This window comes from Hemicordylus capensis, chromosome 2, assembly GCF_027244095.1.
Source record: "Hemicordylus capensis ecotype Gifberg chromosome 2, rHemCap1.1.pri, whole genome shotgun sequence".
NCBI classification, from domain to species: Eukaryota; Metazoa; Chordata; class Lepidosauria; order Squamata; family Cordylidae; genus Hemicordylus; species Hemicordylus capensis.
This window is the reverse complement of record NC_069658.1, coordinates 63,381,608-63,409,426: the sequence shown is the minus strand read 5'-3', so window position 1 is coordinate 63,409,426 and position 27,819 is coordinate 63,381,608. Positions and strand designations below refer to the sequence as shown.

At 42.2% G+C, this 27,819-nt stretch overlaps 1 protein-coding gene and 1 long non-coding RNA gene across 7 annotated transcripts in view; one reads left to right on the top strand and one right to left on the bottom strand.

Moving 5' to 3' along the window:
* Positions 1-7,279, bottom strand: part of FAM81B (family with sequence similarity 81 member B) — a 55,372-nt gene extending 48,093 nt beyond the window's left edge. Inside the window, exons 1-3 of one of the 6 annotated variants that reach the window (XM_053295919.1) lie at positions 7,134-7,272; positions 2,830-3,008; positions 835-898 (exon numbers count right to left, since the gene is read on the bottom strand). In XM_053295919.1, the coding sequence (XP_053151894.1) occupies positions 835-878 (44 nt within the window). In that variant the 5' untranslated portion in view covers positions 879-898; positions 2,830-3,008; positions 7,134-7,272. The other 5 variants (XM_053295918.1, XM_053295920.1, XM_053295923.1 and 2 more) reach the window with 5 other exon arrangements.
* On the top strand, positions 167-25,714 carry LOC128344899 (uncharacterized). Its single transcript, XR_008316114.1, has 5 exons — positions 167-236; positions 671-842; positions 6,816-7,372; positions 22,338-22,905; positions 25,211-25,714. It is a non-coding gene; the product is annotated as an uncharacterized LOC128344899 (long non-coding RNA).
* Positions 25,715-27,819: the final 2,105 nt, after the last annotated feature.

The following is a 27,819-nucleotide window of genomic DNA, read 5'->3' as shown; positions in this document are numbered from 1 at the left end:
GGACAGGTGTGTGTGTGGGGGGGGAGAAAATGGCGGCAGTCAGCCAACTGGCAGGCCCAGGAGTTAATGGCAGTGGCAACCAGCCAATGGCCAGCCGGGAAAACAACAGTGTCACGGCCGTGCGGAGAAGGCAGGGGCAGGTGGGCGGGGAGGAAATGGTAGCAGCGGGTGGAGGAAGGAAGGAAGGAAACTGGCAGGGGCTGGCAGGTGGAGGAAGGAAGGAAACAGCAACAGAGGTGGGTGGCCGAGCGGGAAAATGATGGTGGAGGCAGGCAGGGAGAGAAGGTGGGGCAGGCAGAGGAAGGAAGGAAGGAGACAGCAGCGGTCGGTCAGGGGGAGGAAGGAAAGAAATGGCGGCAGAGGCAGGCGGGTGGCTGAGTGGAAAAATGACGGAGGAAGCAGGCACCTGCAGGCAGGAGGGGGGGAAGGCAGGGGCAGGCGGGACTGGAGGGAGGCGAAGTTGGGAGTGGGCAAAAATGGTGATGGGGTGGGGGGGAGGAGATGGCAGCAGGGGGAGGAAGGAAGGAAACAGCAGTCGGGGCAGGCGGCCAGGCGGGGAGAACTAGAGGCGCAGATGCTCTGTGCCCGGCCCAGCTAGTATAAGTAATTACCCACAACAAATACAACCTGAACTCAGTCACCCTTCACAGATATTATTTTTCCCCTCTAGCTCTTCAGTTTTGGGTTGTTTCCATATGAGGACCAATTTGCAATGATAACAGCAAATGACCAAAATAATTCTGTGGGTCCAGATATCTGCTATAACTCAACAGCTCCTTCTCTATAAAATAATGTCCATGTGAAGATTAAGAAGCTCGATGATGACTGACTTACTTGTCAAGGTATTTAACCACCTCTGTAGTGTCTTCTGTAGACATCTTTATTTGAAGTGTCTTATCTATAACAATGGTAAGAAAACATGATTAACCATAGGCGTCATACTATATATACTAATCGAACAGCAGTCCACTTAATATAGCATAACCTCATTTTATTTATTTATTTACATTTTATTGAATAACTTACTAAAAATATGGAATATAGAAAATCCAACATATTCCATAGACCCAATATTCAAATAAACAATGCTTACTTTTAGATAGGATTATGCTATATCAATAAGTACAGTATATGAGGACAAACTGAAATAATGTAATAAGATCTTAGGTTTGAATACCAGTGCTGACATATTTTTGATGGCTGATGTGTTGTGGAAAATTACTCAGTAATCCCACTGAAATTAAAAGGACAAGTGAGGTAATGCGGCATTACCTCACTTGTCCTTTTAATTTCAGTGGGACTCCTTTGAGTAAATTTCCTCATGTCAGCCATTGTCAGTAATAATCCCTTTGTACTCTGCTAGCCACCTAAAGGCGCAGCGGGGAAATGACTTGATTAGCAAGCCAGAGGTTGCCAGTTCAAATCCCCACTGGTATGTTCCCAGACTATGAGAAACACCTATATTAGGCAGCAGCGATACAGGAAGATGCTGAAAGCCATCTTCTCATATTGCGCGGGAGGAGGCAATGGTAAACCCCTCCTGTATTCTACCAAAGACAACCACAGGACTCTGTGGTCACCAGGAGTCAACACCGACTTGACGGTACACTTTACCTTTACTCTGATGCTAACGCATGCTTACATGGAAGTTCCACAGATTTCAAAGGGAACTAAGGTCTGCTTCCTCGACACTGCTTCTTCACAGCACCCGTCTCATGTTTTGGCTGGAGACTAATTATGTAGTGTGGTCTGTTCTTTGTATCAAGTTTGTTCACACAAAATGGCTTGTGACATGGATCAACCAAACGTGCTGAGCTGGTTCCAATGAGCCTCCATGTGCTGACTATTGCTTGTGAAGCAAACTTTAGTTCCCCTTTAAAATTGTGGTATTGAGGCTGTTGTACAAGTGCGAAGAAGCCATGTGTAAAAACTACATAACCAGCCTAAAGGTTTGGTGGTGCCGACAGTGCGGGGGGTGGGGGGTTACCACCATAGTTGCTTTCTACTAACTTACAATATAGCAGTTATTAAAATTGTTTGTAAAAATTTTAGGAGGGGGCCAGAGAAAAATTTAGGAGGGCCTGGGCCTGTCCTGCTGGCCCACCCCAGCTTATGGGTCTGCGACTCCCTCACACTGCATCTGATATCAATGCCAGAGGGTCACATCAGAGAGCCAGTGCCCTCCAGTGTAAGCTGGTGACAGTGAAGTAAAGAGCCAGCCCTCCCAGAAGCACCTACTCCTGGTAACTGAGCAGATAATATTCCGGTTGAAGGGTTAGAGCTGCTCCGCTACTCAGTCCTTCTCACAGAGAAGTTGGCTAGATGGCAGTTAGAATCTTCACGGCTGGGAAATGGATGGAGTTGGCCTTCTCCCTCGCGGATGTCAGCAGCAGCTCTGAGCTCTTATAAGCAGTCTTCCTGCCTCTGTATCCATTAAGACATATATAACACTTCCTCTTCATATTCCTCCAGAAAACCTCCTCCTTCAACAAAGCCATTCCTGCCATCACTTCTAAAACCAACAAGAGATTATGCCCTTCTTGTGCCAGATCCTTAATTAAGGAATATGTTCCCTATAGCTATATTTTCTATCCCACCACTTTTTAAAATGTATCTTTTTTTGAGATACATTTTCAGGTTTTTCTTTGTTCTTTCTCTTCCCGTTTTTACTCATTTTCCTTTTTGTAAAAAAGAAATAAATTCCAAGTGGGCTTTAATGTAGCTTTATTGCATTATATAGTATTATCTGAATGCACAGTGCCCAGAATACTAATGGGTGGATACACTATATAAATACCCTTATGTCTTGAATCCCTCCTATAGGCTCACCTTTTATTTGGTGCCAGTAAAGCTTCCCCTCTCAGAAGAGGCTGCTGTTTTCAAGGAGTAGATCCACACACTTCCTCTGTTAAGTTCCCTCCACTGTTTTCACCACTGTCCTATCTTGCCTTAAATAGTACGTTTTCTGGACAAAGGCAATGGAGCTTCTATGCTGTAGATCATAGTGCCTAGTATACGGCAATTAAATAAATATTTTCTGATTATATGAATGCCATAGTTTCTAAAAGGTCTGATAACAGAAATTAAGGAAGAATTAAATCCATTTATCTCTTCAGGGTATTTGAAGAAAAAACTTAATATACTGGCTGAATCCAGACTGATGATGCACTCATGTTGCTAATGCTCAACTGGTGCTGGAGTGACTTTAGTTAATCCCCCTGTGCTTTGAAGCCCCTTTGTGTTCCAAAAGTATGTTCATGGAGATCACACAGCCCTCAGGGACATATTTTCAGCAGGCATCATGGGTTTCAGAACAAAAGGAGAGCAACAAAATCACCACTCCCCCGCAGCACTAGCACAGTGTTAGCAGCACCAATGCTATGTTAGTTTGGATATCAGCCACTGAATATTACAGAACATCTAAAATGCATAAAATAATATGAAGGTTGCACATTGGACTGTCCAAAAATTTAAAAATAGCTTAAGTTTTTATTACCTCAGACTATAGCACTTAGCACTTACATTTATATACCACTTTATAGCCGGAGCTCTCTAAGCGGTTTACAATGATTTAGCATATTGCCCCCAACATTCTGGGTACTCATTTTACTGACCTCGGAAGGATGGAAGGCTGAGTCAACCTTGAGCCCCTGGTCAGGATCAAACTTGTAACCTTCTGGTTACAGGGTGGCAGTTTTACCACTGCACCACCAGGGGCTCTATTACCACTGCACCACCAGGGGCTCTGAATGAGACTATGGAGATGTAATTCTGTTAAGTGAACAGTGCTGATACAAAATGTTGTGCTTAAGTGCTCAGACTCTATCCAACTCTGAACGATGCTTAGAACTTGCATAGCTGTTTCCCTGGCGATGCTGTGAACTTAATATCCAATTTCCATGGAACATGACAACACTTGGGACTTGAATTAGCAAAACATACAGTCCTTTTATCATGATATTTAACTTAGTCTATATTAAGTAATGTCTATATCAGGGCTAGTCAACTATGGCCCTCCAGCTGTTTTAGACTACAGCTCCCAGCATCCCCAGCCACAGTGACCAATAGTCAGGGATGATGGGAGATGTAGGTCAACATCGTCAGGAGGGCTAAAGTTGAATCACCCACATCTTGTTGGGGGTGTAGAGTCCAATTTGCCTTTTAGCACTATTAGATCTGCCTACTTAGTTCCTTGTTCATCTGCACAGCAGAAGAAACTGTGCTGATGTATACTGTTGGCATGGAGTTCTCCCATGAGCATACCTGTATTAATCCAAAGTACATTAAATCTTAAAGCACATTCAGCCATCATTTTGAGATTTAATGTGCTATCAGATGTAATGTACTTCAGATTTTCTCATGCTTTTTATTAACTGGCATGACTCTCCACAAAGGATACATGCAGATTGCACCAGCATCCTTATTTACATTCTAAGGATTGGAGAAGACTGAGCTGTAGCTGAATGAGTGTTTCCACAGATTTTATGTTCTTGAAAGCTGATAGTACTGTACCAGCTGAGACCTATTTGTAGATACCAGCAAGAAACTGGCATTATGAGTATCAGGAGTGGGTCTGAAATAGCAACTTATATGGTGCATTCCCCCTGCTCCACACACAATTTTTAAAACCAAAATTGAAAAATAAATAAAACTATTCACAACATAATTCATAAGACATATTCAGATCTCTCTTCAGGCTTAACCCTATTGCAATACTTAATGAGAGGAAAACACCTGGTTGAATGTATTTTTCTGTTCCATAAATGTCTGAAGCATGCAAATTTGTTCCTTACAGCCATCTGCCAAACTTTTCTCAGCCACTGAGCTGAACCAGAGAGTAAGATCATATTTTTGCAAAATTTTGCCAATAATTATCCGGCTGTCAATAATGAACTGTTGACAGTTCAAAATGTTTTATTTTCTCAAAACTTTTTAAATAGGCCAACAGAATTACTAAATAGCTCCATAGTAGATTTAATAATAAATTGTAACTTTGATGATCCTTGTAAATTTTTTGCAAATATTTTCACTGTCCTTCAACTCTACAGTATGTGAAAAAAGGTATCATTGTCTGGATGCAGTTTCCAGAGTAATTAGCATAGATTTTCTTTAAGACGGCAAGTGTATAGTACCAGTGATACAAAATGTAGAAATTTGCATTCAATGGCATATTTAAAGTATAATTAAGATCAGATGTACATATATATTCTTCAGCGAGAAACATATCCTCTCTTTCCCATGACTCCTTTTATTTAACACATCTTGCTTCTAATTTAACTAACATTGCATCCATCTTAGACAACAGGCTCTCATAAATGTTATATTCATCATACATGGTCCACATTCAGTTAATGGTCTAATGAAAAAGATGGATATTATGCTTATTAATAAGAATGTAACTTACCAAAAGCTGCCATGTTCCTGTGATAGTATGACTGATAATTTGAACATCTTACATCTGTAAGAGGTCACACATTACCATGTTTTTAGATGGAATTCATTTCCATCTTTGGCTTTTGTGTGATATTTGCATGTAGATGTGCCTGGCATGTGTAAACTGCTATGTGTATACACACTTGGATCATGGAGTTCCAGCACTCAGTAATTTGAATGTACAGTGCATGCAGACCCGCCACACTTACAATGTATACAATTGCGATCTGTTTAGTTTCCTTCTTGGAAGGGACTTTTGTGTGGTATTTTGGTAACATTGGAAATGGCCCCAAGAATCCCGAGTCAGAAGATCTGAGTATTCCCTGGAAGTTCGGTTTTCTCACAAAGGTGTTCTGTGAGGCAAGCAAGCAAAGTGGCTCCATGCAATAATTGTGAGAAAATGTATCTCTCCCTACATTTCTGTCCCCAAAGAACATATGTATGCTGCTGCTATAGGCATGCTGCTTCTATGAATAGCCTCGTTTGTATTTTCAGCATGAGAGAATTGCATGGAAAAGAAACTGAGCTTTTGTAATTAGATTTCAGGCATATTTGGACAAATGTCTTTGTAGTGAAGTTCCTGCTGCTTGCTTTCCTGTCCCTGCTTGACACAGAAATTACCATCACTGTTGTCTATGGTTGTCAGTTATTGCCCTGCCTAAGAATTAAGGCTCGCTTTTCAATGCCTAAAAGTTCAGTCCTAGGCCATGCTGTGCTATTTTATTCATCACTAATAGTCTGTGCTAACTCTAACCCCTAAATTATTCTGTCACCAGGATTGTACTGAATGTTCAAAGATCAACCTACATAGATCAAAAAAATGAAAGGGGAAACCCATCAAGCTAGACAATATACCACGTAAAAATAACTCACATACACCAGGAGCATACCTACAGATACTCTGATAAAATGGGCTTTGCTATTTCGTTTACCGATTACAACCTTTTGATTAAAAAAAAGGGGGGGGGGAGGTAACCAATAATTCAAATGTTTGTATGAATTATTAGCATCTTTGTGTAGTTCTACTGGATTGAATTTTCATTTTTTTGGTTGATAATTTTATAACTATCATCCTTAATTGAAATGAATTGCTCTCCAAGAACTTTCTGTTTTCACAACAGGACACTCAGGCTGTTGCCCACTATGTACCTAATCTTGAATGCCATATATGTTAAAGGGAGAAGTGGTGTGAAAATGGCAATTGATTAAGATTGTGGAACAAGAATCAGAGAAACTGCCCTACTTATGTACATTATAACTTAATTAAACAACATTAAACCAAAAGCAAAATGAGTACAAACTATTCTAGCAATATTATTATGTATTGTGATTTGCTGATCCCTGTTTCATCAAGGTAACAAACCGTGTTTCTGCTTTCCCAGGACATGGACATTTCTCTCCTCTGCACACCGCCGCAACTTGTTGAAGGTCTAAGAGTGTGTCCTCAAGGACCATAATATATATTAAATGAAACCAAGCATTTCACCTTGAGACTGACACTTTCTCTTTGTATTTTAAAAAAGCTTTTTAAAATAACCACATTAATATTCTCAGTTCCACAACAAACTCGAACTCCAAATGCTGAGGCCTAAGAAAACCCCAAATCTAAACTGAGCCAAATATGAATCTCTATTGTAGCCATCACTTGTTCTGTTAGTTTGCTAGTAGTTGCTTACAGATGTCAAAGAAACCACAAATACCTGAGTGTAAACTCCTTGGAAGCGCTGCTGTACTTCGTTTTGGATGAAAATCAAAACTGAAAAGCTCTGCAAGATTGATTTTTTTCATTTGTCATGAAGAGCAGCAGATAGAGTTCCACAAGACTTAGCATTCTGTCACCAAGATACTTTTGTTTACTTCTGTCACTAGGCAACCAGAATGCTTACTTTCAGACAGGGAAGTACAAAGGAGAATTAAGAGCTGTGGCTGTTACACTGAAGTACATATTTAATATTTCAATTTATTATTTAATTGTAATTATGCATTTTGTATGCAGTGATTCTGTATTCTGCATTTTAATCATTTGTAAAATTCATTCTGTATGCCAAAATTCTGTTTGTTTCCCCCCTCTAATAATAATTCTGTATCCTGCATTTTGACTGCTTTCTTTCTTTCTTTTTAAATTCTGTATCCTGCATTTTGACCCTTAAGGGCCCACATTCACCTCTGCACAGATAACACATTTTCCACCCAGTGCAGGATGGGGTACCACAGGACTCCATCGTGATACTTTTAACTTAAGAAATAATTTTTCTATTGTATTCTGCACTGATCAAACTCCATCTGGAGTATTGTGTCCAGTTCTGGGTGCCACACTTTAGGAAGGATATAGACAAACTGAAATGAGTTCAGGGAAGGGCAACAAAGTTGGTCAGGTGTCTGGAAACAAGCCCTCTATGAGGAAAAGTCAAAGAACTTGGATATGTTTGACCAGAAGAAGAGGGGGACCATGGGTATTCACAGGGATTTTTCTTCAGAAGGGGGAAAGTAAGTGTGTGTGTGTGTGTGTGTGTGTGTGTGTGCACAGACAAAAAAAATATTTATATAGAAATCTAATCCAGCTATGAATCCGAATACTTCCTCTTGTCTTCTCTGTGGACATCCATGCAGGAGCATGTGACCGTACACTTACAATACCTGCAGGGCTGTCATATAAAAGAGGGCAAGAACTTGTTCTCTGCTTCCCCGGGAGGCAGGAAGACTAGAAATAAAAGGCTTAATATACAGGAGGGTAGATTTCAGTTTAACATTAGGAGAAACTTAAGAGAGCATTCCAGCAATGGAACCAATTACCAGATTGGGGTAGGTGGGAAGAGTTTTCCCTCACAGAAGATCTTCAGACAGAGGCTGGATAGTCATCTGTTGCTGTAGTTCTGGATTTCCTGCACTAAGCATGGAGTTGAACTAGATGGCTTACAGAACCCTCCAACTCTTATCATTCAAAATCCTGATGGGTTTTGTTCTTTATACTGAAGGCAAAAATCTTTGGATATGTCAGTCAGCTTCTTTCTTCCCTACTTCTATTGTTCTAAAAATGACGATACCAAAAATATACCATCATATTTAAGGTCCAATTGACAAGAGATTTTTAGACAGATGGACTTCTGTTGTGTCATGTACCTAAGAAAGGTCACTAGAGGTTTGGCTTTGGTTTGAAAGAGCCACATACTGTTCCTCTTGAGCCCTATATTTTGCAATCTGATGTTGATATATTTAGTCTAGAAATGAACAGATGGGCTGCTCAGATTGGCCTTTTGTATTTTAAATTCCCACAATGTTAAAATCATGTTATAGTTTTCTACATGATTTGAATGAAATTATAGCTAGGTTTTCCTGTGCTTGGATAATAAGAGAACTTCACTTGACTGGGATTTTGCCCTTCCATTAATGAGGTCTCTTCCTTTTTCATTTTGACAATTGCTGTTCAGATTTTCAGTACCCTACATAGACTTTGTAAAAATTGTGTGGTAATATAATACATTGTGATTAGCTACAAGTACATAGATTTCAAGTACACAGAGCCTCATAACAGTAATTTATGAATTCAATTTAAAAATTGCTGTGCAAGGTGTAGAGCTCCCTAAACGAATGAAATGACATCTTGGCATATGTTACAGAGGCGTAACTATAGGGGGGGCAGGGGGGGCACATGCCCCAGGCGCCATCTTTTCTGGTCACGTGGGGGGCGCCGCCATGACAAATTTTTTTTAAATTTTTTTTTTTAAATTTGTTAATACAAATGTTTCCTGCTCAGTGCAGCAGCGCTGCAGCAGTCAAGGGAGCGCGTCGGCGCCCCCTCCCCCACAAGCGGTCCCTTCCGCGCCGCCCATGCCCCCCCCCCATTGCTTTGCTGGTGACTGGCGGACAGTCAGTGGCCTGGCTTGGTGGCGGGCGCTTGTGAGGAAAAACCTAAGTATAATGTAGTATGTTGGGGGGCAGGGGGCACAGGGGGGCGCCATTTCAGTGCTTGCCCCAGGCACCGTTTTCCCTAGTTACGCCTCTGATATGTTACTAAGCTTACTATTTCCTGCTCTTTTCCTAATTTCTAGAGATTTGCTTATCTGTGTACTTCATTTCTTTCTAGCAGTCAAACCACTCTTCTGTTATCAAATAAGGGTTTACTTCTTCTTAAGAGGAAAAAAAAGTGCATTGGTACACTATCTGTCTACATGAGGGGTGGGCAAACTTTAGGCATCCAGGAGCCTCCCCCCGCCGCCCGCAAAATCCTTGGATGCCTCCAGCTTGAAATAGTGGCTTGGGGAGGTGGAGTTAGTCACAAAATGACACCATAGGGAGGCAGAGCCAGACACAAAATGTCAGCTTTTACAAAAGTCTACATTGACAGAATAAGGGATTTTAACATCCAACCAGGATTCCGGGAGAACATTGCTGCAGTAAAAGCACAGGAGGGGTGTACTACAAATGAACAGAAAATAAAATTATAATCGAAGCAAGGAGTACAAAATAAAACAAATATGTATGGTATAAAGATAATTTTGCTGCAGGACAAGAGGGGAGCAAGAGGTGCTGTTTTGTGGCAGAGGGTGGGAACTGGAGAGAAATTAATGAGAAAGTAAATGCAATCCTTAAAATTCAGAGAGAGAGAGAGAGAGAGTTTTAAAATGATGCAGCCATGCTCCCACTCAGACAGCCAGATAGATTTGCCGTACAGGCTGGAATGGAAAGGAGGGAGAAGCAGGGCCCAAAGCCTGGAGAGTCTGGTGGCTATCAGTAGTGACAAACTACCTATTGCCCACTCCTGGCCTAAAGAACAGTGCAAATGTAAATATTGTTCTGAATGAGTTTCAGCTGTTAACTTAACTTTTGTAATGTGCTCTATGTGGGCTGCCTTTGTACGTAGTCAGGAAACTTCAGTTGGTTCAGAATGCGGCAGCCAGGTTGGTCTCTGGGTCATCTCAGAGAGACCACATCACTCCTTTACTGATGGAGCTACACTGGCTGCCAATAGGTTTCCGGACAAAATACAAAGTGCTAGTTAAAGCCCTAAATGGCTTAGGTCCTGGGTATTTAAGAGAGTGTCCTCTTCACTACGAGCCCCACCGCCCATTAAGGTCATCTGAGGAGGTCCGTCTCCAGTTACCGCCAACTCGTTTGGTGGCTACACAGAGACGGGCCTTCTCGGTTGCTGCCCCAAGATTGTGGAATGCGCTCCCTGCCGAGATACGATCCTCCCCATCTTTTCGCCTAAGCTTTCTCCGCTTTTTGAAATTTTGTAGGTTTTAATCTCTGGTTTATTTTAAATTGTTCTAAGTTTTTGTATGTGTTTTTAACTTGTTTTATGCTATTGTTAACCACCCAAAGACAAAAGTTTGGGGCAGTGTACAAATTTGATAAACAAACAAACAAATATCCATGGATGTGGACAAAGTGTTGGGTGCTGTTCACCCTGCAACATGCTCACTGAATTCTTGTCTGGGTCCTTCCAGATCTTGTGAACTTTTGTCCGCAGGAGGGCCCAGGACAGATGCTACTTTCCATTTCTCAAACTAAGCCGCTAAATGCCAGGGTACCTTAAGTCTTCTTTCATAATGTACACTGCTATTAATTAAGATCATAAGAACAGACCTGCTGGATCAGGCCCAAGGCCCATCAAGTCCAACATCCTGTTTCACATAGTGGTCCACCAGATGCTTTTGGGAAGCCCACAGGCAAGAGCTGAGGGCATGGCCTCTCTCCTGCTGTTGCTTCCCTGCAACTGGTATTTAGAGGCCTCTTAGGCTGGAGGTGCCTGTAGCCCACAGACAAGTAGCCATTGATAGACCTGTCCTCCATGAAATTGTCTAAACCCCTTTTAAAGCCACCCAGGCTGTTGGCTGTCACTACACCACCTAGAGAGTATTATTTCCGATGCTACCACTATCTTTGGCAGGACTGGCTATTACACAAAACAGCAGCTGACAACCAGTAATGCTGCACTAGACCAATGAACAAAGATGCATAAATGCAATAAAATAAAATAAAATGTTACAAAGCTGAGCAGATGCACAAAGCTGAACAGTCTCTTGTCTTGGTCTGCTTGCACAAGTGCTGCATTCAGAACAGAGATAGTGGCTAGATTTGCATTATTCCCTGCAGCATATGTGCACTAAGGAAGAGGTTTCATAGCAGGAGGTGGGCCATAGGTTGTGCAAGTGCATCCTGTTGCATTGGTGCAGCACTAGTCTAGAACTCACGCTCCTGATTAGTGGAACTAGCTAGCACACAACATCATTTGAACAATATGTTTGCACTAGTGCAGCATTAGTCTGGATGCCAGCCAGTGCCCCCCACCCCCGGTGATAATACTTAATATGTGAAACTTCCTTCCGAATGAAGATCGGCTAGATGAATGATAGCTGATGAATGATAGCTTTTTATTTTTTGTATGATGATTTTTTTATTGTTTGCATGACTGTTGTCGATTACTGTCTAATGGAAAAGTGGATTTTACATTGAAATTTAAACAAATAAAACATAGGCCTAAATTCTGTACCTAATGGTGAGCAGATAGGCCCCACTTGAAGGAGCTGTATTCAGCTTAATCAATCCAATAAGTCCAACAACCTCAGAACTGTCCAACTCAATCAACCAACAAATATGGGCAATATGAGCAATAGGCTTGCCAGACTCGATGTATCCGAAAACCTGAGATTTCTGAGGCAGGGTCTGGTAATGTCAAAGGACTGTCAACTTCTGAAAAATGAGAAAAATTAGATCTGATGCTGGGGCAGAACCCAGTGGTGGTCTCAAAATGGCCTGAGATTAACCTTTGTTGCCCACCTGAGAAAAAAAGGGGGGAAAGTGGATCATTTTTGACAAACTGGCAACCCAATGGTTGACTCTTTGGAATCTCTTATTCAGAGCTTTTTTCCCCTACCATGCAACCACCAATACCTTTTAACTGGAGGCATAAGGAATCAAACCTAAAGTCTGAATACACACTAAGCATGCTTGCTCCCTGTATAACCCCTTTGTACTTGGATATGGGATTTCAGCCTTGATTTCAGTTAATCCTGGAGTTGGTAAGAAGCAGTCCTTACTGTATATATACAACTCCCTTTTACTTGACACCTTTATGAGAGAACAGAGAAATGAATTTAACTTTGCATGCACCAGTCCTCTAGACAGTACCTCTCCTGCCTGTGCTAATAAAGCACTTCAGGAGAAGGCAGACAGCTGTGCAGAAAACTGGAACACTGTGCAGAGAGAAAATAGTTGGAAGGGATCTCATCAGGCATCTAGTCCAACCCTTTCTGACTGTGATTAGATACTGGGCTGGTTCTCATGATCAAAAATCAGGGTAGGAGGAGTATCCAGCCAAGCTTCAAGCCCCATGTGTATTCTTGAGAAATTGGGGCAGGGGGAAGTAATAGCCTGCTAACCCCAATCTGGGTAGGGTGGCAGTGGCCAACCCATCTCATGTGCCCAGCACTATAGCGAGGGTGGGCAAAGAGCATGCCCTGTGCTGTCCTACCCAGATAGGAACTAGCAGTCGCTTCCCCCTCCTTCTGCCTTGATGTTTGCTGACACATGACCATTTCTCAAGAGCACACAGGGAGCTTGAAGCTTGGCTGGAGCATTATTAATACATGACCCAGTTTCCCCTCAAAAGTCTTATCCAAAGGCTATAACATCACTTCTAAGCAGATTGTTTCATTAATAAGCTGGTTTTATAGGTTTCCCACTCCAACGATGAACTTCAATTTTACTTCTTGGACAGAGCTGGGCTGCTAACAACACTGAGTAAGGTGGCCATTCCAGCTGGTGAACTGATGGAAGTGGGTCTGCCTGCTGGCCACCTCCAGAGGCGTATCTAGGGAAAATAGCACCTAGGGCAAGCACTAAAATTGCACCCCCTGTCCAAACATTTGACACCCATCTTTCAGATAACTTTACTATAATATCAGCTGAAAAATATAAGTCAAGCTAATTAATCTTTTAAAATTTCAAAAACTATTTAGCAGTGGACGTGGCCAGACCAAAAATTGCTGGAAAACTACAAATTTCAGTATGCTGGGACTCATGAAATACCCAAATACTATGTGGAGGTGTACTTGGAAAACGAAACAGAAGTGCCTATCTAATTCTCTACTATGCATTGTAGCATCACTATTACATAAGTTTTAAAAATAAATGGAGAATTTGGCTTTTCCCAGATACTCTGAAAATAATTAAAGGATATGCAGAATAAACTGTGTCACTGCTTGGAATATATATTCTATATATTCTAGTATTTCAGAAAGACAGTTAAAATGAGAGAAAGAGAGAAAGAAACTCCCAGTGGGCCTTAATACTAAGGATTTCACACTGATTCAAAGACAAACTCACCATTAATAACCATATTATTAAGACACCACATTTAACTCACTTATAAGAAGCAAAGTAAGAGCAAATGAATACAATCCTAGCTCATAAGCTTCAGCTCAGTATTCACAAGCCTTGATTCTCTGTACATAGTGCCAAACTGAATATGTGTACAGTGACATTTTATATTAAATATTTTTTTTACCTGTAGCCCCTTTGGGGTGCTTCCTATAGGCTGTGCGGGGGGTCTGAAAAGGTTACCTCTCCCACCACTGGCCTCTAGGGCCTCACAGAGACCATCTGAGCATGTGCAGTGGCCATTTTTAAAAATATTTTTTTTTAAAAAAATGGCCACTGAAAACAAAATGGCCACCATGCATGCTCAAATGGCCTCTGTGAGGCCTGGCACGGCCTAGGGCCTCACAGAGGCCATTTGAGCATGTGCAGTGGCCATTTTGTTTTTAGTGGCCATTTTAAAAAAGATTTAAGAATTTGTGCCCCCTTCAAGTGGCGCCCAGGGCACGTGCCCTGCCTGCCCTACCCTAGATACGCCCCTGGCCACCTCTGTCAGCCTCGACTGGCCTGCGCCCCCTAGTATCCCCCAAACTTTACCTGGTGGCAGCATAGCAGCTGCCACTGCTCTACTCCTGCCTCTGACCTTTTCAAAAGTCAGAGGTGACAGGAGCAGAAAGAAGTTTGGAGGAGGAGAGCAGAGTGCTGTTGGGCTGGAGTATCTCTGCCCTAGTGTGGCACTCTCTCCTTCCACACTTCCTTCTATTCCTTTCCTCTTTTGCTTTTGAAAATGATGGATATGAGTGCAAAGGAGGAAGAACAGAGCAGCAGTGATAGTGCTAGCATCTGCACACTGCCGAGTAAGGTAAGGGAGGCCTGTGTCTGGGGGGAAGGGGAAGTGCAGTATGCTCCATGCATCACTTGGGAGGGCAAGGGAGGGGAACATCTGGAATGAGAGTAGAGCACTGCAGGAAAGTGCAAGAAAGAGAGGTACATGGGAAGCCTTGTTCTTAGAATTGCAACCTGTTCTGTGACTGTCGTCTACAATTGATACTGTTAACAATGGTCTTTTCTGACATGTCTTTAAACGTGTTCTTAGTTCATTTTGGTTCAAATGTGGCAAGAGTGGATTTATTTTGGCCCCATCTACTGCTGTCTCTACTTGGCTTATAGAAAGCAAATATGCTTCTTGTACTTCATATATCATTCTGAACAACTTATCCCTAAAGGGCTTATTGCTAGCAGCAGTAATGCTGATGAAAGAGAGGGAACATTACTTCCAAGCTAGATTAATCCTAAAACAGATGAAAGCTTTTTTTTTTCCTTTTCAATTATTGAGATTGCATTCATGCATTAGGAGAGGTTGTGCATGGCAACAAAATCACAATAAAACTTGCAATAAGGTAATCCTAATGTTGCAAATGCTGTGCATTGCTATGAGTCAATTATGGAAGTCTGGGAAATGCACTGGGGATCAAAATGTAGTCCCATGGTATTGACAGCTTATGGAATTAAAACAGAAATTTTCTCCCATGTTAAAAAAAAATGCTGGGTATTCCCTTGAGTAAGACTCCATTAGTAAATTGTTTGTAGATGTTTTAATGAATGTTCAATTTCTTTTATAGTCATTTGTCATCATAGGCTTCTTGTACGTCTTGGGATCATATGTTTGTATAATTTGTCCTAAAGACGTATCTGTTTAGCAAGTAGATTTTTATCCTGGTCCCCAAGGGGCTCACACTTAATAAAATGCAATAGATATGATAACTATACAAGAATGGGGGAAAATACCCACTTAAAACAAAACAAATCAGTGCAGTGAAGGCAGAACAGTCATCTAATATAAACTTCTCTGACTTCCCTCAGGATTCCTTTCCACAGGGCAGTTGGCCTTAGATGGCCCTGTGACTGGAGAAAGGGACAGCCCAGCTGATATTAATCACTGGATTAAGCATTAGCTCACCCTTATAATCAAATATAATTAGCATGAATATATAAGCTCACATTAAAACATAGGCTCACACTGAAACATACTGAGGCTATTCACAGGAGTGTGCAAATCCGCTCCCTTCATTTCATTTTTTAAATTGAAAACCAGCCTGGAAAGCAGACTGGAAGGTCTGGCATAATCCAAAAAGACAGTGGCCAAATTCTGATGTAATAGTAAACTGGAGGCCCTCTCACCTCCAGTTTCTGAAGCCACACATCTGAACTTGGTAAACCAGAGCTAAGGGCAAAAAGGAACCTGTGGTTTTGCTCCCCAAACTCCATTCTGAACCTTCCATCAGAGTGGAGTTTTGCCACTCTTAACTCCGGTTCTGCAGCACTAGCACTACATCTGAACACTGGCACCACAGTTTCAGCCTCATGGGACTGAAGTTGAAGGAGGAAGCTCCTCCCTCACTCCAGCTTGATTGGTGGTTCTACTGTCAAGAAGGAAGCCCACACAGTCAGCTCCCCTGCCTCTCTGAAGTCTTGCTGACTGCAGAGAGGCTGCTCTCCTGAATGTCCGAATTCAGATGGGAGAATGGGGGAGGGGGGTGCAGAACTGTGGGTCCAGTTAATCCAAGGTTCTGTGTTATGTGTGAATTCAGCCAGCATTTTCTAAGAGAAAACTGGCCCATTTTCTGAATAGGTTTAAAAATGTCAAGCAAGCTTCATTAATAAGGTAAATAAACAAATAATAATTACCTCTGTAAGTATTCAATATTAGCAGAATCCTCACTCTCCTAATAAAGCTCTTTGCCACCCCTTCTTCCCCCAAAATATTTTATAGAATTGCTCCTGTGTTGAGAGGAGCTGTCACAATGGGCTTTAATGATTATTCAATTTAATTTATTTATTGTTAGATTTCTATACTGCTTTTCATTCAAACAATCTTAAGGTGGTTCACACAAAAGTTAAAACAAGACTACAAAAATTACACAATTAAAATATGAAATAGAATATAAAAATACAGATATGAGTAAAAGATTAAAAAAAACAATGATGGAGACATGGCTGTTGTGCATGCAGGACAGGGGCTTCCCAGTTGTTGCCCCCAGACTCTGGAATGCAATCCTGGTGGCCCACTCCTCAGTCTCAATCACAGTTTTTAGAAAACTTACTAAACCACTTCTTCCTGCCCTAAACTTCCGAAGCCAAAGCCCAGGCTTCTTCTTCTTGAACTCACCAAACCCTGGTTGAGAATTCAAGCTTCCTGCCCTCCTGGCTTTCCAGAACCTGCAGAGTCATTTTCCTGCAGCCATCCTTCCTGGCCCCATGCCCTTCTATTCTCTCACAAAGAACTGTCTTCTTCCTCCCAACAGTTCTCTATGTCCCACCCACCTGGTGTGCCGATTGGCTGAGCCCTGGAGTTCACCAGTCTGTCAGTCAAGACAGGGTTCAATTCCAGTTAACTCTTTAAGGTGAGGGGTGGCTGATCATGAAATGAGACTTTTGGGGATAGGGAAAAATCTTAATCCTTTTCCTATGTAAACTGCTTTGAGAACTTAATTTTTTACTGAAAAGCGATATTTAAATATTTTTATTATTGATGATGATGATGATGTGATACACAGCAAATGTAGAAAAGATGCAATTTCCTGCTGGCTGTCAGTCCCTGTTTCTACTGGCTGCCTCTGGGTCTAAGACAATAGTCTTCCTACTTTCAGTTCATTCCTAAACCTTAAGTATTACAGTGTGTGGGAACCAGTGATGGAGGAGCAACTTTGTGGCAATAAACCCTTCACAAAGGCGATATGTCAATTAATTTCCTGTATTAAAAAAATAAATATTGACAGGTAGCACAGTTATTTCTTCAGCTGTTTATTTATTTCTACCACTCAGTATTTCCACATGAGGTTCAAAATAGCGTTTGCTTCAGATTATTTGTAATGGGACTGTAAAACTTACATTTGCCAAAATGCTCCTTGACATTACAAAAGCCTCTGCTCTACTTTCCCTGTCACATTAACAACTGTCACAGATGTTAATATAAATTGCTCAGATTTATGGGAGATGCTTAAAGGCAATGTAAGTCTCACATGTGAACTGCTCAGAGCTGTGGCTCTTGCTCTTTTCCCCTCCTCTTGAAAAACAGAGTACCACTTGCTCTGAAAACAGAACACTATGTAAATGTAACACTGCTCTCTCTAACTTAGAATCAAGTGAGATGCTCATCTTAACAGCATTAGCATTGATTTTTCAATGTACTTCCATTTATAGTTCAAGCTTGAATCTCTGTAGAGTGTGACATGAAAATCATGTTATTTCAAAATAAATGTGAAATGTTATTTGAAAGAAAATGCAAATGGTCTGCCGTTTGGGTGATTTCCACACTTCAACATAAAATAATTGATTTGGAAGTATATTACATCATTTTAAATAGTTTTTATATAAATTATGACTATAAATATAGAGATATACACAAAAGGATAGTTTGTCTACAACTGATCTAAAGGCCTTTCTCAGAGGCTAAGTTTTTCTTAAGTGAAGGGAAAGCAACTTTTCTAGACATTGCTATAGCAGAACAACATGAGAAACTCTTTGGAATATTGCTGGATATTGCAATAATTATTTGCAAATAACTGCTTGAGCAATTTCACATTGTGCAATATTTTTCAGCCCTGCCAGTAGGATTGTTGCCCTACTCCTAGAAGCTCCTCCATCCCCACCCCCAAGGCCCCAGGAACAGAAATGATGCTGCAGCAGGGCTGAGCTCCAGCTTCAGAGGTGCTCACTTGGTTGCTTGGGACCTTCTTCCCAATGAGTGCACTTGGGAGAAGAGGGAGGCTAGCTGAAGTGCTGGCTTTGGCTCAAGGCCGGTCTAAGATCCAGGAAAGGGTGGGGCTCCCTTTCCCCCCCTCCATCTGGAGCTAGCTTTTGTTGGGTCCACGGCTCCTTAACTGAGTGGCTGCTTTACTGGATGCAGACAAACAGCCTTCCTGGATAAGACAAAAAGTCCATTTTACTGTCTGCAGTGGTCAACTCAATGCCTTCAACAAGCCCTCAAGGAGAGAACAAACTCACCAATCCTCCCCTGCTGATTCTGCCCAGGAACTGGTATTCAGTGGCATTCTGTCTAGTTTGTGATTCTGAACAAAGATTTGTTCATTTGTTCATTTATCATTTCCCTTTATCTCCTTTCCAACTTCCTTTATCTTTTTACTGAGATCATCCCGTAAAGATGTATCAGATTAGGTTTTGAACTATTGCAGCCTTTTAAAAGCTGCAATCCTTACTCAATAGGATGTTCTTCTAATCAAGAATGTATGGCATATTTCAAGCATAAAACAAGGTATCTGATTACAATAGTATATTTACAATCCTTAATAAGATGCCCAAAGCAAATACAAGAACAATTAAAGAATAAGCTAAATGACACAGCTTTATTGCCTATCTTCATAATGAGCAAAGACATGATTCTAGTCTCCAAAAGTGGCAGATGTTTTGACATCTGTCCACTCACTACAAAATTTTTTTACAATTCCTGAACCTGTTAAGCCACAAATCTACTATTGTATGGTTATTGCTGAAGCATACATAGAGAGAAGGGAATTAAAATTAGTCTCACTTACTAAGAAACCGTGGAAATAATCTGAGTTCCTTGAGTTGTTTGTTTCTTATGTTTACACAGGTATTTTTATTTCTGACAGCAGTTCAATTTGGACAAGAAAGGGTTATTGTGATTCTAGCCTGTCTTTAGTTGTGGGGATAAAACTCCTGCTAATTTAAATGACAAGACAAGTAACAGACGTGTCCATTAGGCATGGCAGTATAGGAAGTCCATCTCAGCTGTATTTACAGCAACCTGAATTATGGTGGTGGCTGAATAGTATTTGGCAGCAGTTAGGTGATACTTTTGTCTATTCCAGGTCTAGAAAAATAATTATATCTGTGAAATGGTACTGTAGTCATGATCCAAAACCCTTTAACAGGTAATGGAAATCTTTCATTTCACTAGTTTCAGAGCCCTCTACTAACATACAAGACTGAGGAAAAATTAAGGAGATAAAAATGAGACAAAATGAGAGAAATCAGAAAGATCTGAAATTACAATGTAAGCCATCTTCAGAATGCTATGAGCCTTCATAGGTACGGTAAAGTTATGCCGTTGAGTTGGTGTCGACTCCTGGCGACCACAGAGCCCTGTGGTTTTCTTTGGTAGAATACAGGAGGGGTTTACCATTGCCATCTCCTGTGTACTATGAGATGATGTCTTTCAGCATCTTCCTATATCACTGCTGCCCAATATAGGTGTTCCCCATAGTCTGCGAAACATATCAGCGGGGATTCGAACCAGCAACCTCTTGCTCCCTAGGCAAGTTACTTCCCTGTTGTGCCATTAGGTGGCCTTCAAACAATCCTCCAAATCTACGGAACTCCAAGGAACCAAGCAAATGGAGCTTGGCTGTAGTTCACTCAAGCTCTGAAGAAAGAATGCAAAAAAACTTGTTTTTTCAGAGTTTCTTTGCCCAGCTGCTGTTCTGAATCAAAAAGGTAGTAGGAAGGACATCAGTTCCACCCAGAGATCCACAATACAACTAGTCAGTATTTGAGGACATGTCTGTGCTAAGCCAGTTAATTATTGGTTTCATTACTATGAGAGAAACTAGTAATTAATTACTTTAGCTTGTCCATGAATGCTGGGAATTATAATTCCCTAGGATCTATTTATCTAGCTTAACTAATAAAGAACGATCTGTACTCGCACAAAACTTCAGTTTTCGCAAAGTCTTATACAGGACTTGATTTGAGGCAGGGCTTAGCAGAGCTCAGCTTTGAGATGGTTTTCAGGGTTGCTGGGGGCAGCCAGGGCTCAACTTTAGAATACATATCCAATCATAAGTAAAAAGAGTGTAACTGAACAAGTACTGTGTGTATTTCTTGCTGTCTCCCAGTAATCACAGCCATCTGGCAGTAATCTGGAATAAAGTTAGATTCTCAGCTACACTGGCAATACACATATTACCAATGTAATGGAGCAAATAGCTTATGAATGCTCAAACTATTCAATTTGAAACTATTCAAACTATATAACTATTCAGTTATATCTTATATAACTTATATAAGATATAAGTTATATATCTTATATGATATATAAGAATATATATATTCTTATGATACACACACACACATATTATAAGAATGTACTCTTACTAACTGATACTAAAAGGCAATTATGGCAAATAAATAATAATACAGAACTCTTTGCTAGGTCATTGCCCTAAATGAGGGAAATTAACCATGCAATATGGAATGACCTTGTCATGGGCATGCAGGAAGACTCTGAGGAGGAGTTGGAGGAGGGGACGGAGCTGACAGCAAAGGAGGGAGGGCAAGGACCAGAAGTTGCAAAGGATAGTGGGTCCAACGCATGGGGAGTCAAAGATGAGTTAGAGTTGGGTAAGGCAGCTCTTGTGGAGGAGGCACGACCGGTCTTAGCTGTGGAGAGGCGTCGGTCCAAGAGACAGCAAGAGTTAAGGAGCCGCATGCATAGAACAACAGGCAAAGCTGCTGACTCAGGAACTCTTGATTAACAGCACTGGGGGTCAGCCTATTTAAGATGACTGTACCACAGCTACCCTGCTGATAGCAACGTCAATTTCCTGTGAGCTAATCGGCTGTGTTCGTGTATTGCCTTGACTGTGTTTGGACCCTGGACTGTGTTGACCTTGCCCGTGGATTTCGCTTTGGACTCTGTTGGATTGATTAAATTGACTCGGACTGGTACTGGTTTGGAGAATTCTTTTCTGTAAGACTTTGCTGTTATACTTCTGCCTACCTGTTTTACACTCCGTCTGGCTAGCCTGACTGATTTATGACAGACCTACATCCAGCCACGAAAAGAGTTACCTTGACATACTTAATCATCAGCTTGTAAATAGGCAGATATATTTAAGAGCATATGTACAGTGTTTTAAGGCTAATTATCAGAGCTGGGAAATACTTGTAACAAAAGGTGGTACACAGCAGATTATCCCAGCCTGCTTCTGATTAAGAAGTATGAATGTACAGGTATCTATGCATATTATTGTCACTTTGACAAAAATGGCTACCAGAGCAAGGAGAAGGACGGTCTCCCTCAATGCAGTCATTATTTTATAGTTATGTGAATACCCTTAGCACCTCTCCTAGGACATGTTTGTCTATTTTTACTGTACATATACACAATGGCCTAGTTCAGATGATTGAACCATCAAATGAGTCACAGCTAGTCTTGAGGTCACATGTTCCCCCTTCCCTCTCTCCTTCACTACTTATGAGAAGAGCAAGGCAAAAGCTTTTGTGTTCACTTTTGACGAAATCTTTCTCCCATTTTGTCTAAACTTGAGGAACTGTGTAAATAAGCCAGGATGTTGAACAGATTTCCTCCACATATATTGGGAACAGCCAAGGATTGTATCCTACTGGACATTAAACTTGAATTATAGAGAATATTGAATGGGCTGTGTATTACCTTTAGACTTGCCAGGGGCATACCATTAATTAGGCAAAGGGAGACAAATGTGTCCTGGCCAACAGCCTCTGAGGGCCCCCCAAGGCTAGCCTTTGACCTTTCTCTTTTCCCCATTTCTTACTCTTTCCCCCTTTTTTTGTCGCTGCAGCAGCCGCCAAGTGGTCCAATACCCACTTCTTCTTCTTTTTGCCTCCTGCCTACCTCTCAGCGTGACTGCTCCCGGCCAGCCGTGCTCTGCGCAGACTCACTCACTGAAGCTGAGAGCATGCCGACTGAGTGACATCATGCATTGCAGCAGCAGCAGCAGGAAGGAGTGCTGGAGGTTTGAAGCCAAGCTGCTGACTGGAGCCTGCCTGGGGGCTGTATAAAAGCCGTGTTTCGTTTTTTGTTGCTGACAGACTGACTCACATGAAGGCAAGGGGTAAAGTAAATGCAAGTCGTATTAGGCAGGGGGAGAGGAAGAAGAATGTAAAGGAAAAGAAACTGCCTGAGGGCTGCATGCATAATCTCATTGTTCTGCTATGCTGACTGACCCTCAAGAAGGCAAGGCAGGGGGAGGACAGTAAACAAAACTTTTATTTTTAAAAGTAACCATCCGGTCCAGAGAACAAATGGAATGTGAAGAAAACAAATGAAAAAAGAGGGAGAGATGACAAGAAAGGGGTGGGGGCTGCCTTGGAACTGCTGTCTCACAAGAAGGGAAGGAACAATGGAAGGTAAAAGAAACTTGTATTTTTAAAAGTAAGCATGATGGAGGTAGAGAGAACAGTTGGTGTTCAATGTTGGGATCTTGCAGGCTGAGTCTTCCATTTGATAAGGGCAGGGGCTAAAGAGCTGCTGAATAAATGCTTTAAAAAAGAAAAGACTTGCATCAAAATAAGATTTTGCAAATCAGTTGATGATGGGGATTTTTTTTTTTTAAGCTGCATTTCTCTCCTGTCACTGAAATGTTTACTACTTAAATCCCAAGAAACTGGGATGACTCCATGTATTCCATTCAGTTGTCTGGTTTGAAATCAAATTAGGAGAGAGAGAGAGAGAGAGAGAGAGAGAGAGAGAGAGAGAGAGAGAGAGAGAGAGAGATTGTTTATACTGATTACTGATTGCTGGTGGGTGACTTTTCTTTCTGTTGGCATAGCTCAGGGTAGTGTTTGTTTGTATGTTTCTTTCTTCCTACTTTCATTTTTACAACAATCCTGTGAAGTGGGTTAGGATAAGAGAGAGTATCTAGTTTAAGGTTCCCCCCTCCCCCCGAGCTTCATGGCTGAGAATGGAAGGCTTTGAACTCAATTCTCCCCAATTTTCATCCAACACTCTAACCAGGCTTTTAACTAAGTGGGGTACTAAGTGCAGGAGACAAAGGAGACTAAACTTATTTTAGCTATGAAACAAGTACTGGAGTCAATAAACATTACGGTTGGCTGTCATAAACTATAAAAACCCCTGCATACACTTACTCCATAGTAAACCTGTGTTCACTGGGATTAACTCAAGATATTTTTTTGTTCAGGACTGAATCTGTTCCCTGTCGGTTGAGATATACGTGCAAATGTGAAGTGGAAGAAAGGGAAAAAACTGTAAAATCCATCCCCCCCGCCCCATATTTGTGGATATATGTGTATGTGTACACTTGTATCTATAATGGCACACAAAATTTGCACACATTGCCTTGATACTGCTGCCCAAAACAAAACTCATTCTGTACATGGATGAAAGAAAATAGGTGGAATACTGGTGCTGAGGGATGGCTGACCTCCAAAGCAAAAGAGCAGCAGCACAGGGTGAGAGAGGGTGCGAATCAGAGCAGAGGGGCAAAGAGCAGACAAAGAACCCCGTGGCATGTTAAAACAGAAGTGGGCATTGGGTAGACTGGCATCAGAAAGCTGATGCGTCCCACTAATTTAACAAGAGCAAGTTAAAAACAATAACACCATCTCTACCATGGCTGGCCTTGGGCTAATTATTTAGCTTTCAGCCTTAGTGTTCATTACCAGCATGGTTCCCTTTGACTAGGTGTTTGTGCAGTTCTGCTTTCCAGTGTTTTGTGTTTTATGTTAGAATCCCTAATCTGTCTTAACTGTGGGTATACATTTCTCTGTTAGGGATCATGGGGCTCTAGTTCTATAAAAGAGCACATGTTTTGCATGCAGAAGGCGGGGTCCCAGGTTCAATCCATGGCATCGTCAGATAGGGTCCCTGGAATTCTGGGTGGCCAGAATTTGACCAGTAGGTGGCCATTGGTCTATTAAGGGAAAGCATCCAAAGTAAGGTACTACCTTTATTGGGACCAACTAAAATATTACAAACAAATGTTGAAGTTATCTTTTTCAGGCTGAATGTTAAAAGAGAGACAAGGACAAGTCTCAAATCCTGGTGTTAGGCTTGAGATGGTGTACAGGAAGTTAAGACTGATAGAGCTTAAGTTGAGTGTGTGTGGGGGGAGGGGGGGTGGTCTGCCTTGAAAAGAACTCTGGGTTTTATGTTTTTTAGTGCTGGACGTAGATTCAACTAACTGCTAGATTTTATATTAAATTGGGGCAGGGCAGCCACTTTTTTCTTTGTCCAAGTGCCCCCCCCCGCCGTGTACTGAGATCTGTTCCGCACCTAGTAGAAGGTGAAGGAGAGGAAGGCAGTGAGGGGCCCATTTTACAATCTTGTCTCTAGGCCCACTCCGACTTTGGTACACCCCTGAGTTGCAATCCATCTTTTCACTGTGCTGCTCGACTTTCATTACTAGAGCTTACAGATCATCTGCATTCTCAGACCACATTGTACCCAAGTACTGTCATTGCTATATCCTTCCTGACTATGAAAGCAACACTGTTCCTTCTTTGGTTTTCGTATCCTGAGTAGTAAATGGTATGATTTTCTGACTGAAAATGCCCCATTCCAGTCCATTTTAATTCACTGATGCCCAAGATGTCAATCTGTAGTCAATTCATTTCATCTTTCACTGTGTCGAGCTTTCCCATATTCATGCTTTTTACGTTTTAAGTTCCCATTGTAATTCTGTCTTTGCAGCTTCTGATTTTCTTTTTCCACATGGCAACATCAGCTGCTAGACGTCCAAAAGCCTTTAAACTAACTGCGTCATAAACAACAAAGGTACTCTGAGAGATCCTCAGCTCTTCCTCAGTAGCATGTTGAGTACCATCCGACCTGAAAGGCCCATCATCCAGCACTACATCAACAATCATTCTATTTTGTCTATCCATGTGGTTTTCTTGGTAAAATACAGGAGTGGTTCATCATTGCCTTCTCCTGCACAGTATGAAATGATGCCTTCATTGTTGTCACTGAAGTGATCGTCCGCCTCCAGCACCTTGCTATATCGCTGCTGCCCAATATAGGTGCCTGCTTACTTTAGCTGTGCAGCTGGGATGACCTTCGCGCTTTGGGTGACCCTACTGCGAGTATACCTCCTGACGTACTTCACTCATCTCTCCCAGGAACACCCCTCGCCACCACAATAAGGCAGCATAGCAGGATCTGGGGGGACTTGGTCTGCTCTAGCTCAGTGGAAATAGATCCTATGTGTATCACAAATTAAAGTAAATAATATTAGAACTGTTAATGTGATTACCTATCTTCCTGGCAGTCTCAGAGGCCAAGTATTCAACAGCAAATTGACACAACCATCAAAGAAGAATCCATATATAATCCAATATAGCCTATTTTGTGAGTGCATTTGGGATGAAATATTGGAAAATCACAGCATTTTGGATGTGAACTTTGGTTTATAGGTGCATTTTTGTGTTTAGATACAATTTAAGGTGTACGAAAATGAATGATACCTCCCACAAACCATCATTCCATGGAACCACAGCTTTTCAGTTTTGAAAGCAACTTGGCTCACCAATTGGAGACACTATCTTGGCAAAAACTAAAAAGAAATCCCTGATTGTATGTGCAGTTCTCTTACATGGAACACGGCCAATAGAAGTAATGCAAGATATCAGAAAGCCACTACCTTGTGAAAACAGATATCTAGTACAAACAGCTTGCATGATTAAAGCAAATTATACATGTCTTTTATATCACCTATGGTGGAGATAACTGTAGGGATGTGCCTAAACTGGTTTGTGCACTCCTGGGAGAGTACCCTTACCTGCCCTCTCCCTGCTGCCCCCTACCAGCGCTCTCCCTGAAACCGCTGGTGCAGGCCTGCAGCATACCTCTTTGCAGCCCCAGTCAGCATTGTAGTGAAAGTGCCTGGCATCTGGGGCGAAGCCACCATTGGGCCAACGGGTTCAAAGAACCTGGGCCACTGACAAATCAGGGGCCGTGAGAGCGGCCCCGACACGCCCCCCATGTCTTACGTCAGATGCAGGGAGGCTAGTTTAGCTCCCGAGCGGGGGCCACGCAGCCCCTTCCGGAGCTAAACAAAGGCTGGTGCTGTGTTCGCAGTGCCAGCCAGGATCAGCTCTTCACTGCAAAGGCAGGGAAGAGCCGCTCCTGGTTGTGCGCTGCAAACGCAGCGCCAGCAACTCTCCCCTCTCTGGGCCGAATGGAGCCTCAAGGCACCATTTGGCCAGACCACGCCCCCGCGTCAGACATGGGGGCGTGGCTAAGCCCCAGCGTCTGACATCATACGCGGGGGCGTGGGTATGTCAGTGGGGCCGTGGCGGCGGCCGCACACAGGCTGCCAGCGGTCCCGTTCTGCCACTGCCTGGCATGCCTGCTCACGGTGCACACGCACGTAAGCCACTTCCAGTATGATGCTGATCAGGGCTGCAAGAAGATATGCTGCAGCCCTGCGCCAGTGGTTTTGGGGAGAGCACTGGCGGGGTTAAAGCAGTGGGGCACGAAATCCCTGCCCCTTAAAGGATCCCCCTCCTATGAACTGGCTTAAATGCTGGACTTCCTAACTGGTTTGGCACACCATAAAGGAGTGCTAAAATGGTTTGTGCACATCCCTAGATAACTGCAAATAACAGTACCTGCAATTATAATAAGTGGGTAGCTTTTTTAACATGTATTATGCCAAGCATCTAACATAGTACCAGGAAGCTAGCTCTTAATTTACTGCCTTGGCTTCTGTAGGATTCAAGGCCATTTAGACACAAAAACAAAATAAAATGTTCTTGTTTTGGCTTCAGTGGGAATCTAGGAGGCAGATGGCATCTTTACTGAACTTGGCTCATGGTCAGCCAAAACCAATGTTCGGGGGGGTGGGGGGGTCAGATGGTGAGGATAACTAATTTACTTGCAAACTTCAGAGATTTCTTTAAATCAGAGATGATAGTAAAACTCAGACAGGTCTTTCAGGCACGCCCATAAAAGTAGGGGGCCAGTGGAGGGCAGTTTGCAGAGGGCCCCAGTGTTCCCTGTAAGGCATGCACATGTGCATGTACTCACACATTTTTGATGTCCACTCAGTTAATTTTAGATCCTGCTCAGGTTGAATCAGGAAGATCCCACTCTGAATGCAGGTGTGCACACACTGCCTTGATACTGCCACTCAAAACAAAACTCATTCCGCACACAGAAGAACAAAAATTAGAGAGAACACTGGAAGGACCTCTAAATCCTAGAGCCAGCCATGCCAAAAGGGTACAGAAACAAACTCTCTCCTGAAAGTAGATGGCAAAGAAGACCCCTGTTGCTGTTGCTGTTGCTTCCTTAGAATT